Source organism: Cynocephalus volans, chromosome 4 (assembly GCF_027409185.1).
Source record: "Cynocephalus volans isolate mCynVol1 chromosome 4, mCynVol1.pri, whole genome shotgun sequence".
Classification (NCBI taxonomy): domain Eukaryota; kingdom Metazoa; phylum Chordata; class Mammalia; order Dermoptera; family Cynocephalidae; genus Cynocephalus; species Cynocephalus volans.
Genome location: NC_084463.1, coordinates 17,564,579 through 17,583,453, shown reverse-complemented (window position 1 = coordinate 17,583,453; position 18,875 = coordinate 17,564,579). Strand labels below are relative to the sequence as shown.

The 18,875-nt window shown below is 42.9% G+C and overlaps 1 protein-coding gene across 2 annotated transcripts in view; it reads right to left on the bottom strand.

Moving 5' to 3' along the window:
- Positions 1-18,875, bottom strand: part of SORL1 (sortilin related receptor 1) — a 159,828-nt gene that overhangs the window by 31,986 nt on the left and 108,967 nt on the right. For both annotated transcript variants that reach the window (XM_063093193.1, XM_063093194.1), the window contains exons 26-32: positions 13,094-13,219; positions 10,934-11,041; positions 9,101-9,232; positions 7,923-8,054; positions 7,150-7,284; positions 6,144-6,299; positions 2,405-2,554 (exon numbers count right to left, since the gene is read on the bottom strand). In XM_063093193.1, the coding sequence (XP_062949263.1) occupies positions 2,405-2,554; positions 6,144-6,299; positions 7,150-7,284; positions 7,923-8,054; positions 9,101-9,232; positions 10,934-11,041; positions 13,094-13,219 (939 nt within the window). The remainder of the gene's footprint in view (positions 1-2,404; positions 2,555-6,143; positions 6,300-7,149; positions 7,285-7,922; positions 8,055-9,100; positions 9,233-10,933; positions 11,042-13,093; positions 13,220-18,875) is intronic.

Here is an 18,875-nt window from a genome sequence, read left to right as displayed (position 1 = left end):
AATGAACCTACTGTTGTCCAGAGGCGCCTCCCTCAGAGAAACCTGCAAATCCTCATCATCAGCATTCCCCACCTTAGCTGATAGCATCAGTATTCACCCGGTCATCCACAGTAAAAACCCTCATTCCTCCTTCCTGATCCCCATGGCCAAGGAATCACTGGCTGCTGTTAACATTACCTCCAATACACCAAGATGCCATTCTTCCTTTTTCACCTTCACGGCCCCATCACACTGGCCTCCTAACCGGCGTGTGGCCTCCAATCTCCCCTCCCCTCCTACTGATCCATCCCCCATGATGAAGTCCAAGTGATCTAAAGTATAAATGCCCCCTCCCTAATATCTTCAATGGCTCCCTATGACCAGGAGGACAAAGTCCAAGCATGGCAGCCCTACCCAAGTCCCCGGCCCACCTCTCTGCATTCACTTTTTGTCCCACCCACAGCCACTCTACAGTCCTGCTTTCTTATGCCCCTGAGCCTCTGGGGGTACATGCTGTCCCCTGTACACAGGATGCCCCTCATCCACCATCCTGCCCCACCATTCTCCATGAAAACCCTCTCAGGCATCATCAGCTGGGACGCTATTCCTGACCAGCTCCCTCCTCTCCAGGAAGTTGACCAGGTCCACCTCTGAACTATGCTGGCTCCTTGAATGTACTTCTATTACTACCAATGCTATACTGCATCAGAACTTCCGGCTTGACATTCCTCCTGCTAGAATTTGTATCCCCGGCCACCTGATCAATGTCTGTCACATCACACATGCCAACAAATATCTGTCCAACTAGGCTAAAGATGTTACTGGACACATACCCTTCCCTCTTAACCATGACTCTCCAGGAGCCCAGTCAGGCACCCCGTAGAGAACAGTGCCACAGACAGGCAAGGGACAGCAGATTGGCTCTCCTTCCTTTCTCTCTGAGCCTTGCTGAGAGAATATTTAAAACAGAGCAGTATTTGCCAAACACATCTCATGCTAAGAGTCAGACAGGGCACTTTTAGGAAGTGTGGCTTCCCAAGCACCCCTGGTCTCAGATGAAACCACCAATTTTATATTTCTAAGAAGCACTTACCATGTGATCCTTCTAAACCACATAAATTTCATAACTACTAAATTGGAAGAATTAAGAGATGACTAACCCTCTCTGCCTTAGACTCTTTTCCATCTCTAAATGGTAAAACTTGGGAGGGTTCCATTTGAGGCTCAGTTTTTCCATTTGTTTAGGAAGTCTTTATTTTAAGAGGAAAAAATGAGACCAGAACAGGGATCAAAGAAGAGAAACGAAGGCACTTGCTCCTTGGAGTTAGGGCTGGAACAGGTTCTCAGCAGAGACTCTTCTATAGTCACCGGAGCAGAAATCAAGACAAGCAAGGAAATAAGAGGTATGTGATTGGCTAGTACATGTGTTGTCTGAAGTCACTAGGTGAACGGATGGAGGGGATACCTTGCAAAGTAGGCAGCCCTGACCACAGGCAGCGGTCACCAGAGAGGCGTGTTGGTGGAGGGCTGGACGGGCACCGTTCTGGCCACACCCTCCCCAGTCCATTATAGTATTACCAATCAGGCCAGAGGTGGCGTCAGTGTAGAGCCAGGGACCAAAAAGTGCTAACCGGATGACACAAGAATCAAACGCATGACCTTATCTTTGTGTCTAACCTCCAGGCTGCCTGCTGTCACTCCCTGCCTCGTGACAGTCACTCAGTAGCACACTCCCTCTGCGCTGATTCTGTGGACTTCAGTCAGCTTGCAAAAACCAGTATCTCCCTCCATCACCATCTCCAAGGGCCCTCCCTGGGTACTCAAGGGAGTAGGAACCAGGACACACTATGTTTGAAAACTGCCAACTGCAACATGTATACAATGCATGCGTCATCGCACACTGGGCTCAGACTGCTGTGTCATTATTCCCCATGTGGTTTAGATGTCTCTATCCTATCTTTCCAAACAGAACAACCCTAAGGGCTAAGAATGAATTTTCTTAATGGGGTGCTGGAGGTGATCCCTCCACTAACACAGTCTCTATGCCTAGTAGGTACGCCCTAAATACTTCCAGAAGAATGAACACACATAAAAAAAGATTAAGGCTTAACCCACAGGTGTTTTAAAGAGCTAAACATGTTTACAAAAAAGCCTATTTAACATATTCTTCTCAGTCATTCAGAAAGTATTTTTATCAGACAAGCTCCTGGTACTTAACACGCAACTTATTAAAAAGAATGTGACTACCACAATGATATGGGTCCATGTGGCAAAGCTATTATGGAGAATATTATAAAAACATGGTAACACAGAAGTGCACAGACCCACACACAGGGGTGTGTGCCATCCAGAACTGAAGCGCAAGCCAGGGAAAGTCACCCTCTCTGGAAATCTGCCTGGGGGGACATACTCTCGGACTACTCACGGCAGCTGGCCTCGTCCTCGCCGTCCTGGCAATCCCAATGGCCATCACAGCGCTTCCAGTTGGGGATGCACTTCTTCGGTTGGTGGCACTCGAATTCGAATCGGTCACATCGCCCAAGCTGGGTGGGAGTGGAGGCAGCAGTGACATTTACTAAAAAAAAGATTTTTTAAATTCACTTTTTAGTATTGAGGGAGCTGGCCAGTAACAGCAACCAATGTGTTGAGAGATTACAATGCTTTAGGAACTACCAGGGGACCTGAAGATAGAGATGAGCTCTGATAAAGACAGCAGACTGGACACAGACATCTAATTTTGCTCCCTCACAGGACCCCACTAAAGCCACAGTCAAGATATTTTTAAAAACCTAAACTCACAAGGACATGGATGACAGGAAAGGAGACAAAAGCAAAACACTTGGGGAACTGGAAAGCAGACAGACCGTGGGGTCTAAAGAGACCAGAGAAGGTTGTATCCTACCCTAAACTGTCAGAGGAGAAAGCCAAGAACCAACAAGATCAACATCACGCAATCCTCAAAAAACTCAGAAACTGGTATCTCTTAACTGGGAGTGAAGAGTGGGGAAGCTGAAATAAGAGAATTGATTCAATGATGTTTAAGAAGCGGCTACATTCCCTACATCCCCCACCACGCCAGCCCCACAAGACAACCACCCTGTACATCACCTCAGTAGAAGAATGGAGGGCTGTTATTTGGAGAGGGTAAAAACAAATGGTTATTTGGATAGGCAAAGTTGAGAACAAGAATATCCTACTGAAAAAAAATAAAGAGGTGGGGGTTTAAACCTACAGGTAGCTGAGTGTGAAGACCCCCATCTTCTCCCCTGAGAACACTTGCAGTGAGATCTTTATTGTCCAGGCAGAAGATTGTAAGAATCTTCTCTGGGAAAACTGACCAGCCTCAGAGACTAACCCTAAAGTAACCAAGTTCAAGAGTTCTGCCAGCAAACAGCCCAGCTATGAAACGCAAAGTTGACAAGCCCACCTATGTGTTTAGAACTGTTTAGCTGCATTTTAGTTCCTGGCCTTAAACACAGGCAGGAACCAAGGATCACCTAAGGAAAACCTTTAACATAAGACATAAAAACCAAAACAAATAAACGAACAAAGGCCATTTGGAGGAAACAGAGATTTTTGCAAGAAAGCTTCAAAAATAAACATCCTTAATATACTCAGAAAGTAAGCATGTATATACACATATATACATATATACCCATGTAAAAAGAATGAGATGCCATAAAAAAGGAACAGTACTAAAAATTAAAATTCTCTTCAAATAAAATGAAAAAAATCAGTAGCAGAATTGCAAGATAAATTGAATTAATCTCTCAAAAAGTGGGGGAAAAAAGATAAAGAGATGGGAAAAATTGAAAAGATTCCATAAACAAATAAATAATAAATGAATGAATGAATGGACCAGATCAGGAGATTCAATATACGAATTACAAGAGTTCCAGGATAAAAGAGAAAACAGGGATGAAAATATCATTAATTAAATATTTTAAGAAAAATTCCTAGAATTAAAATACCTAAATGTCCAGAATAAAAGAGCCCACAATAGTCTACCATGTTGGATAAAAAGGGACCCATATCAAAGCACATCATTATTTAATTTCAAAACACTGGAGACAAAGGGAAGACTACAAGCTTCAGAGAGTTACAAAACAGGTTACATGCAAATTATCAGATCAAAAAGGCTTTAGATTTCCCAAGAGCTGCTCAAAGACAGTGGAGCAATGCCTTCAAAATTCTAAAGGAAGATTATTTACAACCTAGCATTCCAAACCCATGCCAACTATCAATCAAGTCTGAAGACAGAATGAAAACGCTTTCAGACAAGCAAGACCTGAAATATAATTCCCACATACCCTTTTCAGAAGCTCTCTAGAAAATATGCCCTAGCAAACCACGGGACTGAGCTAAAAATGAGAAAAACTGAGATACAGAAAATAGGAGCTCCCGCACAAGAGGAGGGAAACATGAATCCTTAGGATGGTAACAGTGAGCAACATCCCAGAAGACAAATGTGCCCAGACACAGAGGGCCACCAGTACAAACTATAGCAGCAGAAGTTTAGAGACAAACACATCGAGAGCTGTTATCACTGCGTCCTTGGCCAGTGCATCATCACACTCACCTGACCAACCTACTGCAGGGTATGCTCCACCAAAACAAGGGAGGGGACCAAGAAAAAGCAAAACACAAGATCCAGGAAACAAGGAATCTAAATCAGGAGGAAGGCAAAGAGAATTCCCAGGAGGCAGTGAAAGCCCCAAGATAACAGACATACAGCAGGCCTAGATAATAATCAGCCAGAGGAGAATCCAAGTCGATAGAAGAGATGTCTCCAAGTGAAAAACTGGGCCTAATAAATCACTGCACATGGTGACCTCAAGGCAAGTTATACTGAAAGGCTACCAAAAGGTGAAAAACATTGGCAAACGGTACAAAATAGCCCAAGCAAACAAACAAATCAAAAAAGCAGTTACGTTTGACCCTTGAACAACATGGGTTTGAATCACACAGGTCCACTTATACATAGATTTTTTTCAATATATTGAAAAATTTGGGAATTTGGTGGTAGGCATGAATGCATGACAAACCTAACCAAACAGCTAAGTAGTCTACCAGAACAGTAGACTATTAAGTACTTAACTATTACTTAAGTAACAACATGGCTCCCTACCCCCTTGGGGCTCTGGATTCAGCAGTTATACCTGGATTTCAACTGTGCAGGATCAGCTCCCCCCTCCTCCTCCCCACCCCGCATTGTTTAAGAGTCAACTGTATTAACTTTAATACATTGTGTGTATTCCATAGTTTTAACTGGATGTTCAGCACTCTGCTGAAACACAAGGTACATGAAGAAAGTGATAAAAATCAAGGCTAGAAAGCTAGGTCAAGGCACTTATTCCTGGACAATAAGGGAGTTATCAGAAGGCTCCAACAGCTGGGGAAGATATGACTATGCATCAGTATGTGGCTTACTAGAAGACAAATTGAAAAGGGGAGCGATACAAGGCAGAGTGTGACTGCTCCGAGTTTGAAGAGGAGGAAAATCAGACTGTTGTAGTAGAAGTTTGCTAAGGAAAGGATTATGCAAAACATGGCAAACAACTGTCTATTCTCCTGTTATAACTGAGCTTGAAACAGACTCCTGTTGAGGAAAGAGCACAACATCTTCCCCTATTTGCCTGTAGTTAAGGGCACGCGCCGGATGGGCTTTCAAGGTCTCCCCCAGCCTCCAGCACTATGGTTACTGCACAGACCTTCAGCTGTCTCTCTCTGTTCAGCCACTAGATGGCAGGGCTTGCCCTTCTTATAGTAGGACAGGCCTGAGAGTTCAATAATGCACATAGGTGAAAACCTCCCCATAATTCCAATTGTAACTGCCCACTAAGAAGGAAGCAAAGGGGCCCATCCGCAGCCGGGGTGGACAGCAGGGTGGCTGGCCTTTTCCTCCAGAAAATGAGAGGGCAGATGAAATGCTCCAGTTCTGAGTTCCCATGGGTTCTGAGTTCCCATGGGTCTGCGATACGGGGAGAAGCTCTGGAAGTCACCCTGCCCTGGAGGTGCACTGATGGTGAGAAGCAGCCCAGATGCAGAGCAGAGTTCCAGACAGCAGGGCACAGGGCCCAGCCAGCCTGTGCCTGGGGCATACCCCGGGAAGTCCTCCTCCAGAACAACAAGTGCCACAGGAGAGGGCCGGTGCCAGGACTCACCAAGAGAGGGGCAGGCTTCCTCGTCTGAGCCATCTACACAATCTCGGTACCCGTCGCACACCCAGGTGTCCATCACACAGGCCCCACTGCCGCAGCGGTAGTAGTTGGGCAGACATGTGGAGGACCCAGGAGTAGGGGAAGGAAGAATATGTGAATCTGAGGAAGACACCAAAAAAGGAAACCCAAAGCGTTCATTACAAAAAGCTTGATCCCAGACCCAAATGTGTCCCAAGCCTAGTGTGGATGTCCTGATTTTCGCTGCACCAGCCAACAAAGGCCAGTGAGAGGCACAGTCCTGAACAATAGCTCACCTAAAAATCATTTATAATGGGGTATCAGAATAGATGATATTCTTTTCCTTTTGGGGAACAGATTTACCTTATCTATTACATTTAATTTGGGCTAACATTCAGATGAGTTTGCTGCCGCAGGGTCTCGTGAAGGATGATGAAAAAAACAGGTGACTCAGAAGGCACAGGGTGGCTAAAAAGACTCCTCCCGAGGCTAATCACTCTTCTGATTAATTCAGCTACAACTACCCCCAGACCTAGTTCAGAGATGAGAATGCCAGAAAGGAAAAGGACGAGCACGTCAGTGCTTCTCAAGCACATCATGGCACATGTAGGACCTAGGGATCTTGTTAAAGTGCACATTCTCATTCCATAGGTCTGGGTGGAGTCAGAGATTCTGCATTTCTAACGAGCTCCAAGGAAATGTGGAGGCTCTCTGTCTGCAGACCACGCCATGAGTAGCAAGGCTCTAGACTCCTCACCGTGCCCTGCAAAATACAGAATGAGTAACGCTGGAAACAGGAGAACCCAATCGCACTGATTTCAAAATGGGGCGGGGGGGACAGAAAGTAACTCAGAGTCACCCCTCCCAAAAAGTTTAAAAACTAAGCAGTAAACCAGGCAGTAAAGAGACAAAGTTAAATTCTGTGCAGACAAATGGAACTACCCTGGTGTGGCTTGGTTGTGCAGTAGCCCAGGACCCCTGGCCTTCTTACCTCCACAGTCCTTTTCATCAGACCAATCCCCACAGTCATTCTCCCTGTCACATTTCCACCTGTTGGGGATGCAGTGGCCATTCTCACACCGGAACTGGAAGTAGCGGGAGCAGTTTGGGGCTTCTGTGGGGTTTTCTGGGGAGATCAACCACACCGTCAGTCATTTTAACACAAAGCTCCAACTATATCCATGCTCCTCAAGCCTCGGGTCCCAAGGCAACCTGCACTTCCCTACCAGAGAAAGACAGGCAGCTTCCCGGGCCCAAGGGACAACAAAAAATACACCCACAAATTCAACAGAACCCCACCTTCCCAGCCCCAACTCATGTTTCTCTGACCTACACTTCAATATCCTGAGAATAATCACTCAAGTTTTAATTTTATATTTTATGAAAGAAATAACCTATCAATGATAACTCCATGGTGACAATAACTCTACTACATTGTGGTCTGTAACTTTTAGGGGGGAATATGACATTTACCATATTCCTTACCTACCATGATCCTAATACACATAATGTGGTGTCCCGACTTGGGGGGGGGGAAGAAATGGAATAAATGTTTCCCTAGCACTAGCACCTCCTAGATATCAGGTTCCCATGTCAAGATTCAATTCCTCGTGTGGGGATTCAAGAACTGACGGGAACTGCTGCTGAGGAAGGAGCAGAAGGCAAAGGCTGCAAGGGAGTGCGCTGGCAAGTGTCCCCGCCTTAACTACTGGTGTCACTGTAATTGGAAGATTAGGAAGCGAGGAGACAGCTCTAAGATCTTACCGCAGTTGGCTTCGTCAGAGTAATCTCCACAATCATCCATCCCATCGCATTTCCAAATGAGACTGATGCACACTCCATTCTGACACTGGAAACCAAACTCATCACACACCTTGTGGAACTCGGGGTCTTGGGCTACATAGGGAATAAACATCCACAGAGTCCAGATTACTTCCATGCCAAGAGTTCAAAGCAGTAGTGCTGCCCAGAAGTAAGAGGAAAGAGCACATGTCCACTGCCAAGAGACTAAAGGATTCCTTGAAAGCAAAAGCCACACCTGATCTCAGCAGAGCACACATTTTGTTAATTAACCCATTCCACAGATCTTTATTAAGTATTGTTATGGGCTGAGTTCATCCCCCCAAACCTCATATGTTGAAGTCCTAACCTCTAATACTTCAGAAATGTGAGTGTATTTGGAGATAAGGTTTTTAAAGAGGTAATTGAAGATAAAATGAAGTCATCAGGGTGGGTCCTAAGCCAGCACGACTGGTATTGGTATAGAAGAAGAAATTTGACACAGACATGTACAGAGGAAAGACCAGGTGAGGACACAGGGAGAATACGGCCATACACAAGGCCAAGGAGAGAGGTCTCTGAGGAACCACCCAGCTGACACGTTGATCCTAAACTTCCCAGCCTCCAGAATTGTGAGAAGATAAACTGCTGTTGTTTAAGCCTCCCAGTCTGTGGTACTTGGCTGTGGCAGCCCGGGCAAACAAACACAGGTACCTACTACATGCAGGGTGCTGATTTAGGACAGGGCTATAGCAATGAACAAAACAAAGCCCCTGCTCTTGTGAAGCTCACATTCTAGTGGGGGAGGCAGACAGGAAGACAAACATAAAGTGTGCCGCGTGGGGATGAGTGCTGTGCTGACCCCTGGAGCAAGGTAGGGGGCTACAGAGTGATGGAGGTGCTATTTTATATAGCCTGCAAGGAAGGCCTCTCGCTTTAGGGGACACAAGCCAACATCCTGGTCATGCACCATCCTCCCTTTCTAGTAATCATAGCTAAAAAGCAGTACTTCTTAGGCAACAAAGGCAAGTCTTTCTCAGAAAAGGCAAGCTCAAACTCTCAATTATAACTGCAACCTAGATGAATATGCATCCCCAGGGTGGCCATGCCCCCATGCAGGTTCTTCGATGACCCTGAGTCACCTCCCCACCTGCCCCACTCACAGCATCCGGCAAATGCTGCATCCTCATCTGATCCATCGCGGCACTGGATGATTCCATCACACACCATGGAGTGGAACAGACACTGCTGGCGGTTCTTACACACGAAGTCCATGAAGCGTGTACACAGCGGCTCTGAAAGGGATCCCATGAGGAGAAAAGGCCGTGAGCACTCAAGCTGGCTCAGCCCTCACTAGGCTTGGGCAAATCCACATAATACAGACATGCATTCAGGAAACAACAATAACAGCCGCCATTTACTGAGCACTTGCTTTGTGCCAAGCCCAGAGCTAAAGGACTTACAGTTTCTTGTTAAACCCTCAAGACAACATTATGAGAGATTTTACTGTCCTTGTTTTCAAAATGAGAAAGATGGTAGCAGCATTAGGTACTTTACCAAGAGCACACGGCTGATGAGGGTGGAGACAAAATTGAAATCCAGAGCTGTCTGACAACAAAGCCCATGATCTTAATCACTATTAATATGACACTGACTCTCTAATACAGGGGTCGGCAAACTTTTTCTGTAAGGGACCAGTGTTAGGGACTGACTTGTGTCCCCCAAAATTCACATGCTGGAGCCCTAAACTCCAACACTATATTGGGCCTTTGAAGAGGTAAGTAAAGTTAAAAGAAGTCATAAGGGTGGAGCCCTAATTCAATGAGATTGGTGTCCTTGTAAGAAGAGGAAGAGACACCAGGAATGCACACACAAAGGAAAGGCCATGTGAGGACACAGCAAGCCTTCAGCTAGACCTGCAATTGGCTCTTCCTGGGTATCCAGCCTGACAGCCTTGAACTGTAACCTCAGCCTGTCCCTGGGTCTCCAGCCTACCTGCTCACCCTACAGATTCTGGACTTGCCAGCCTCCATAATCACATGAACCAATTCCTTAAAATACATCTCTCCCTGTACATATGAGCCTGTTTCAAAAATTTCATGGAAAAATGAAATTAAAAAATAATACTAATCTTTCTATGAACTTTTTGAAGCACTCTCATATATACATATCCTATTGGCTCCATTTCTCTGGAGAACTGTGACTCACACAACCAGAGAGCAAATATTTTAGGCTCTGCAGGTCATACAGCATCTGTTACAACTACTCAGTTCCACCAATATAGCATGAGAGCAGCCATATGCAATATGTAAACAAATGGCAATTACCATATTCAAATAAAACTTCATTTAATTGAACAGGTTATGGGCTGGATTTCACCCACAGGTCACTTTGTCACCCCCTGCACTAATACATTAGCCCCCAAACTAGACAGCCCAGGAGAATCACCTGGAGCACAGTAAAAACCAAAAAAAATCCCAATGCCCAAGCTCAGCTCTAGACTAATTATGTCAGAATCTCTGGGGGTGATGCCCAGGCACCTGCAGCTTTTAAATCTCCTCAGGTTATTCCAGTGTATACTCAAGAATGCACACCACTGAGCCAAGACAATCTTTTATGGGTCTAAAAAAACTGGAGATAAAAAGGATCCTGGCCTAAAAATGCTTCCCAAGTGATCATCAGCAACTCTAATAAAACCAATCAAGGAGAAGTGTCCAGTTCAAAACAATTGGTTGATTCACAGAACATACTACAACTAAACAGTAACATTCATCAAAGTACAAACTAATCCACCTACCCACCCACCCACCCCTGAGCTTCTTTACCCAAACCATGTCTCCTAGTCACAATCAGCCTCTACAAGTCCTGACCAGGCACTCAAGAGGCAACTTGGTTCAAAGCTCACCACAAACAGATACCGAGGAAATTAAAGGATTTAGTCCAAATATGCTAGGACTCGGGCCTTGGTGCTTCCCTGAGGGAGGGATTACACTCACCACAGTGCTGCTCGTCTGAGCCGTCCGAGCAATCATGGAGACCATCGCAATGCTTGCTGGATGGGATGCAAGTGCCATTTGGGCAGCGGAATCCATTGCACTTTTTCTCTGAAATTTAATTCAATGATAGAGAAGAATGACAAAGAGGAAACAGACAGGCGCTCATGTACACTGTTATATATACTTTGACCGAGCAACTGTAATAGGTTGAAAACCACCTGCAAGTACAAGTGTTACATTGCAACACTGTAAGAGATTGAAAATGGCCCATCAACAGGGGACTGTTTAATACCTTACTGTATAAAACAATTGGTTGATTTATAGAACATATTGAAACTAAACAGTAATATTCACTGAGGTATGAATTAATCCCACCATCACCCACCTCTGAACACTACCCAGCTACAAAGTGATTGGAAAAGTGCTCTATGAAAAATTATCCTAGATATGCAGTTACGTAAAAAAACAAGGTACAAAACAACATGCACAGTATAACATCACATACGTAAAACAGGACAAGAATACACAGTATAATTAAATTTGTTTATATATGCACAAAAGTATTCTGAAAGGGCACACAACCATGGTTTCCTACAGGGACAGGTAGGAACCGGGCAGATGGGGAGCAAAACTTTTACTGTATTCCTTTTTACACTTTCCCCCATTCTGAACTATGTGAATGTTTTTCCTATTCAAAAATTAAGGTTTGTGGTTTCTTTTAGAAGAAAAAGAACAACTTGAGGGAACAGAGAAAAGGAGGATATGAATCCTGGTTAAGAAATTCTAATTTCTTAAAGCCCGTTAAGTCACTCACCCCCTTACTTCTTCAGGAGGTCTAAAGCAAAGCCCTTTGAAGGAAATGTGCCTAGAAATGTTAAAAGCCTAAGATTTCACAACCATTTCACAGGAAAATTAAACTACAACTAAGGTAACTTGATGCTTAGCTCAGAATCTTTAGTACTAAGTCACATTTTCTCCTAAACAGATACTACAAGACATTAGACTTAAAAATCAGTTCTACCAGGGCAGACATAGCCTTTGCAAGCCTGGTTCTTGATAGAACAGTTCCATGAGGATTAAGTATAAGGAAAGAAAATGTGTCTTAATCCTGTAAAAAGTCATCATTCCTAGGAATTATTCAAGGAACATCAAACAGAAAGAGAAACAGTACGTGAGTACCACAGCTTGGGGATATAGGTGCTGTTTTTTGTTTTCTGTTTTTTGTTTTAAAGGTTTAAATTAAAATTACACAAGACAAACACACATTAAATTAGTGAAAACAACTAAAAACATAAAATCTAATATCAAGGGAGACTGGGGAAACATGCAATATACTACTGGTAGAGACGTTTTTGGTATAATCCCTTGGAAACGCAACCTGGGGGCCAGTTAGTTCAGTTGGTTAGAGCGTGGTGCTAATAAAACCAAGGTCCAGGGTTTGATCATTGTACCAGCCCGCCAAAAAAAAAGAAACAAATATATATATGTGTAAAATGCGATCTAGAAACAGTTAAAGAAAATAATGAAAACTGGTAAGAACCTTTGACCCTACAATTCCATATTGAAGAATGTATCCCAGGAAATATCTCAAAGGTAAAACAAGCTTCATTTCCAAGGACATGAATAGTTATGCTAGTCTAACAGTGTAAAACTAAAGCACTCAATGGCCAACCAGGAAGTGACTAAGTAAACCAGGTTATAGTAACATGAAGGGAATATGCATCTTCCATAAAAACGTTAACTACGGAAAAATACAGATACATGGAAACATCTTCGTTTAATATGTTAACATGAAAGGAGTAGAATGTATAACCACATGTAGACAACTACAATCCCATGAAAATGTGGAATATTTGGCAATAAGATAAAGACAGAGAACCTTAAAAATATTTGGTACGAAAAAGCATTTTATGTATTTTGTGTGGCAGCATTTTATATACTGTGCTTGTGTGTAAGGCAAACTGCTTGCCTGAGAATTAAGACTATATAACACACTCCAATACATCACGTGGCAGCACAACACAGAAATTGGGTGGGCTTGTCAGTGGGAACACGGGCACAGCAGGACAGTATTTCATCCCCCAGCCCATCTGTGGCCTCTTTCCCTGCACAGTGGACACTGGGGAAGCTCCAGGTGGGGACAGACGCATTTGCATTTACCACAGTTGACTGGATCCTCGTCAGAACCATCCTGGCAGTCTGCGTCCCCATCACAGGCCCACCGCTGGGGGATGCAGTGCCCGTTGTGGCACTGGAAGTTGGAGGCCTCGCAGGTGTGGTAGATGGCTGCCAGCAAAAAGGAAGAGAGACACGGTTACACCTCCTCATCCCTAGCCCCTCAACTACCAAGGGGCAGACAGCAAAGGAGGTTTGTACTAGCTAACAAGGCATGACCTGCTACAGCACCTGAGTTTCTCTTCCGCCTGGAATTAGGCACCTGGGACTGACCTTCAGGTTGAGGATAGCTCCCTCAGTGAGCGATGACTGCAGTCTGTGGGTTTGTAAATATTCCACAAGTCTTTGCACGGGTGCAGGTGTGCACATTAAAAAAAAATCACTCCTTACAACCACCTAGGGGGTAAGGAGTATCCCCCTTTCACAAGTAAAAAAACAGGCTTAGAGAGGTTAAGAAATTTATAGGTGATTAAGTAATGGGACCAAGTCGGTCCAAGTTCGAAGCCTGCACTTCTTCACATGAAGCCTCTAACTGCCCCGGGTGCTATGAAATGAGGAGAAGAGGTGTGCACTTGGGAGACTGAGTTCAGACCTGGTCTAGCCACTGTTGGGCAGTCTCTATTTCATCATCCTTATATGGATGTCTTAGAGCTCTTCTAAGCTCTGAGAGATCATGACTTTAAAATTCTGAAAAGAGCTACCCAATTTCAAATATGGAAAACCTCATGTCTAAAGAACATTAAAGATTCATCCAAAATCATAAAGAAAACAGGCCCTAGAACCTAGAATAGTCTAAATGCCAGTAATACGTGGTGGCCACTACGATCACAGAAAGAAAAAAAAAACAGAAGCTACTGAAATAGAGTTACTGTTACAAATGAGCAAGCCTTATTAGCACACATGGCCTGAGGCCACCTGGAAGTCACTCGGAAACATCTCAAAATCCCAGTCAAAGACTAACTCAAATGCATACGTGCCTCAGACGCAACCACCACCACTAGCTGCCTTCTCCATTAGATTTCCCCTTCCAACTCTGAAACAGAAAGCTGTTTGTGTCTGTGCACTGCTGAGTGAAAGCCAGGTCTGGCCTTGTTTAAAAACAGCATAAAATAATATAACCTAGATAGAAAGGCTCTCTGTTGGTTTAACTGTGTGGACAGGACATCTTCACAACAAAAGGAGGCAAAACAAAAGAAGTGGGTGGCTAACAGCAAACTCTAGTATTTTATTCAATTGAGTTGGTTGGCAATAGGCTGGGAAAATGGCTTACAATGTCCTTTAGAATTTCTACTGAATTTGAGGCTATTTTTTTGCAATGGTTGGAAATACAAAGAACCTGATTTTTCAAACCACTGTAAAGCAAGTGGTGGTCCATGATCTGTGTCTTCTCACCTCTCCAAAGACATAGCCTATGTTTGGTAGCATGTAAATAAGTCTACAGGAAGTTTCAATATTTACAACCTTTGGCACTTTGAATTCATTACACTTACCTCTGATAAAAAGAATAAATATATCATGCATGTTACATGAGTTTCTGCCCCAGTAACAGCCATTGCCTGGAATACTTCTGATTTATTGGTGTCACAAGTCTGACAGCCTTTAAAAAAATTCCTCACCTAAGCCTTGCTCGCTTTCATAAAATATAAATTGCCTAAAGTGATTGTCATACTCATCTACTTGTTATTACTCAGCCTGTGCATTTCTTTTTCAATTGAAAATTTCAATTGTTTTCCACTGAAAAGAAGTGCCAGTGGAGTTTCCAAATGACAATTCTGGGAGGCATTATCTGAGATCTCCAGATTCTAACCCAGAAGCTGAGCTCAGAAAGTTTGCAGTTTCACTCAAGTGGCCAGGTGTAGTGGATTGAATTATGTCCCCCCAAAACTCCCTGAAGCTTGAATTGTGTCCCCCGACTTTTACGTTTTAGAAACTTAGCCCCCACTGTGACTGTTAAGAGGGTGGGAAATCCTATTATGTTAATTGAAAGGTGGAGCCTTGAAGAGGTGATTGGATTGTAGGACCTGCAGTAGTGGATGGGTTACAAATGGTGGTCAAGGGCATGGCTCTGAGGGCTTTAAAAGAAGAGGATAATCTGCCTCTCTCTCTCTCTCTCTCTGCTTCTACCATCTTGCAATGTGAGACCCCTGAGTCACTGTCACCACCACCAGATGGACTTTGGACTTCCCAGCCTCGGAAACTGTGAGAAATAAATGTCATTTTTGTTTATAAATCACCCAGTCTCAAGTGTTCTGTTATAGCAACATAAATGGACTAATATACCAGGTATGACTGGAATGTGTAAAACATTCTCTTTCTCAAATTTGCGTGTCATCCTTGCGAACACATTCTCTTTCTCTAGATTTTTCTATCTGAGTATCTTACTAGCTCTCTGATTTTGAGTGCCTATTAAATAAAGCATGCTCAAAATTATTTAATTTTTTTTAATTACAAGGATGGAAGAGATTGACTTTTACCCAGACTAAAGAACTGGGGAAAAAAAGAAGAATCCTTTGCATAATAGGATTCATTGTGACTGTAAGAATGGCAGGGTTGGGCTGACCCCGTGGCTCACTCGGGAGAGTGCGGCGCTGGGAGCGCAGCAGCACTCCAGCAGCGGGTTCGGATCCTATATAGGGATGGCCGGTTCACTCACTGGCTGAGTGCGGTCACAAAAAAGGACAAAAAAAAAAAAAAGAATGGCAGGGTTAATGGGGTAAATAATCATGGAAATATAATACCAGTTTCTAATATAGGTCATTATCCTATGACTTAGTCTTTGACATGGACAATCTTTCCTGACTTATCAAGACCTGCTGGAACACCCAATCAAAAGCATTAACCACACATAAGTGGGGCAGAACCAATGAATTAAGTATAACAAGGAAAGTACTGCCTCTTTTTTTTATCTTTTTTTTTTTTTTTTTAAACAAAGCACTGGACTATTAGGATGTCTAACAGGCAAAAGAAACACAACTTTAATGATTTATGACCCAAAAGAAAATCATAAAGAAAGAACACTGAAAAATAAAAGGCAGATTTGAAAAAGAACCAAATAGAAATTCTAGATATAAAAAATGTAGTCATGGAAATAAAAATAGTTCAATGGATGTGTGAAATAGCAGATTAGGTTCAGCTAAAAAGAGAATTTTTGAACTGGAAAATAAATCTGAAGAAGTAACTCAGATTCTAGCACAGAGTCCTAAGGAGACAGCAAATATAAAAACAGGAGGCAGGAACAACAGAATGAGGCAGTCCAACAAATGGCTGATGGTAATTGCTGAAGACCAGATCAGAGAAAGTAGCTAATAAGAATAGCTGAAGAGTTAGCAGCTATAATTTCCCAGAATTAATAAAAAGCATAAATCCTCAGACCTCAAAAAGAGCACAAGTCTCAAGCAGGACAAATAAAAATAATTCCACACTTCGGTGAAACTACACAACAACAGAAACCCTAAAGACAACTAGAGAGACAAGAATGGCTATTGTTATTGGAACAGATAATCTGACAGCAGAATTCAAATCACCAGAAAAGAGGCCAGAACGAAGTGGAATAATTCTAACAAAACACTTACAGAAAATTATTACAAATCTAGAAACCCAGACCCATCTGAATTCAAGACTTGAGGGTTAAATAGAAACATGTTCATATTGACAAAACCCTGGAAGGGTTTACCACTCACAGACTCCTGCTGCAAGAACCACTGAAGGACGTACATGGAGAGGAGGCATTAGATACAAGAAGCAAAGATGCTTGGTTATTAAAAAATAATAACAGTGACTCATTTTAGGATCATTAAAATATAAAACTAAAATACTAAATATTTAGTTTTAAAATACTAAATATTTTAATATTGGAATTATGGGCAGAGATTTGAATTGAAACATTTTAAAGTCCTTGTATATATAGGAGAGGGGAAAGATATTAAGAACACACAGAAAATGTCTAAAGGTAACAGCTAAAAGAACACCAAGCAAATACATAAGTTCCAGAACAACGGGGGTGGGTTGAAGGGAATCAGTAAAACTCAAATAGCCCCGTGGAAAGCAAAAGCGGGTGAAGAAGAGCCAAGAATGTGCACAGATCAAGTGTGCACACCAGCAGTCAATGGGAGCCCAGCCAGCCCTGACCCATTTTCACTGGAGCTGCATGCAGCTTAATTTAGTAGATCAGGAAATGAAGTACTATGCCACACATCATCATGAGCTCACATATGACCTCGGACTATCTTGCAATGACAGAGAAGGAAAATTATCCTTAAAAATAAAAGGTTTGGAAGAACAGATATTGGAACAAGGCTGCAGTTGAGACAAGGACTCTAAATTTTCTCCAGTTAGCCTTGCCAGAAGAAAATCAAAGATAAAATCAGGAGTTTATGACAAGCCCGCCCACAGAGATGAAGTTATTAACTTATTCTGGAAGACCGGCACATGCTCCTGAAACATAAGTTTGACTCATGGGGTTCTGCTAACAAGAAGTTCAATCATACTGCAATTTACAAAATGAAATGCCCAAGTGCACACCTTTAATTTATTAACTAATTATCCATCCAAATCTAAAGCTTCCAAACAGCATTCATGTGTTTCCTGGGCTGACAGCAGCTCCTTCATGCACCTTGGTTTTTCCTCCTCCTGCAGGCCATGGCTTGTATACAGAGAGAAGCATTTTCCTGCATTCTTTCCAGAAGCAGAGGTACAGATACTGAGACTGTGACAGAAACGAAATCTGTGAACTTTACGAGGGCAAGGGATTTGGTAATATCATGGAATATCCTGTGTGAGGTATACAGCATTTGAGGACATCTGTTTACTTCCTTAAGGCCATATAAGGTCACCTCTAACCTAAAATGAATGAGTGAATCAGTTGTGTAAAATTACCCAATCTACAAGAGGTCTCTGAGCTCGTATTGTGTGCTGGGTACTGTGAAGAATACAAAAGAGTAAAAGACAAGGTCATCTCTGTCTTCCAGGAACCAAATCTAACCCACAGCATCATGCACAGTTATTTATATTTAAGCTTGGGATATAACATCTTCCTTCTTTGTATTTGCTTTTACAAATGAGTAGGCATGCTTTGAGCCACTAGATGCTGGGCAGTGTGGGAAGTGTTGGGGTACTCTGGGAGGAAGGGAGGTGAAGATGTGGGATTTAAAAGTCACTCCAGCAATTCACAAGGTTAATGACTGACCCCATTTGATTGAGAAGTTGACTCAACAGTGAATTACAAAAAGAAGCCTGAATTATCAGGGTGTAAAAGCAGATCTGCCCTGACCATAAAATGATTAAATAAAACATTCTTTATCCCCTGCTCCTCCATCACTGCAGGGGTTTTAGAAAGAATTGAACAACAACTTCTACAGAAGGCTGCACAGCAAATTTACTCATCAGGTAATGAATTTTTTTTTAATTGTTTAACAAATTATAGTTGTATATAATTATGGGGTACAAAGTTGCAGTTATTAAATGAAATTCATTTTTATTCCTCCACAACTTTCCCAACTCCTTGCTGTACCTGCTTCGCACTCTATCCCACCCCCACCACTCCACCATGTGTACAGGTACTGTTCATTCACTCATAAAAACAGCACAATGAACACGATGAACCCAAGAGAAGAATCAGAACATTCCCTTACACCACCTAGCATTCTCCTCACGTTCATGTTGTTTCCAACTTTATTTTTAATGAAATCTTACCCCAAACAGGTACTGGCACAGTTTATAGTTTCATTGCTTGGGGAACCCCCTGATGCTCCCTTTGAAAAACATGGAC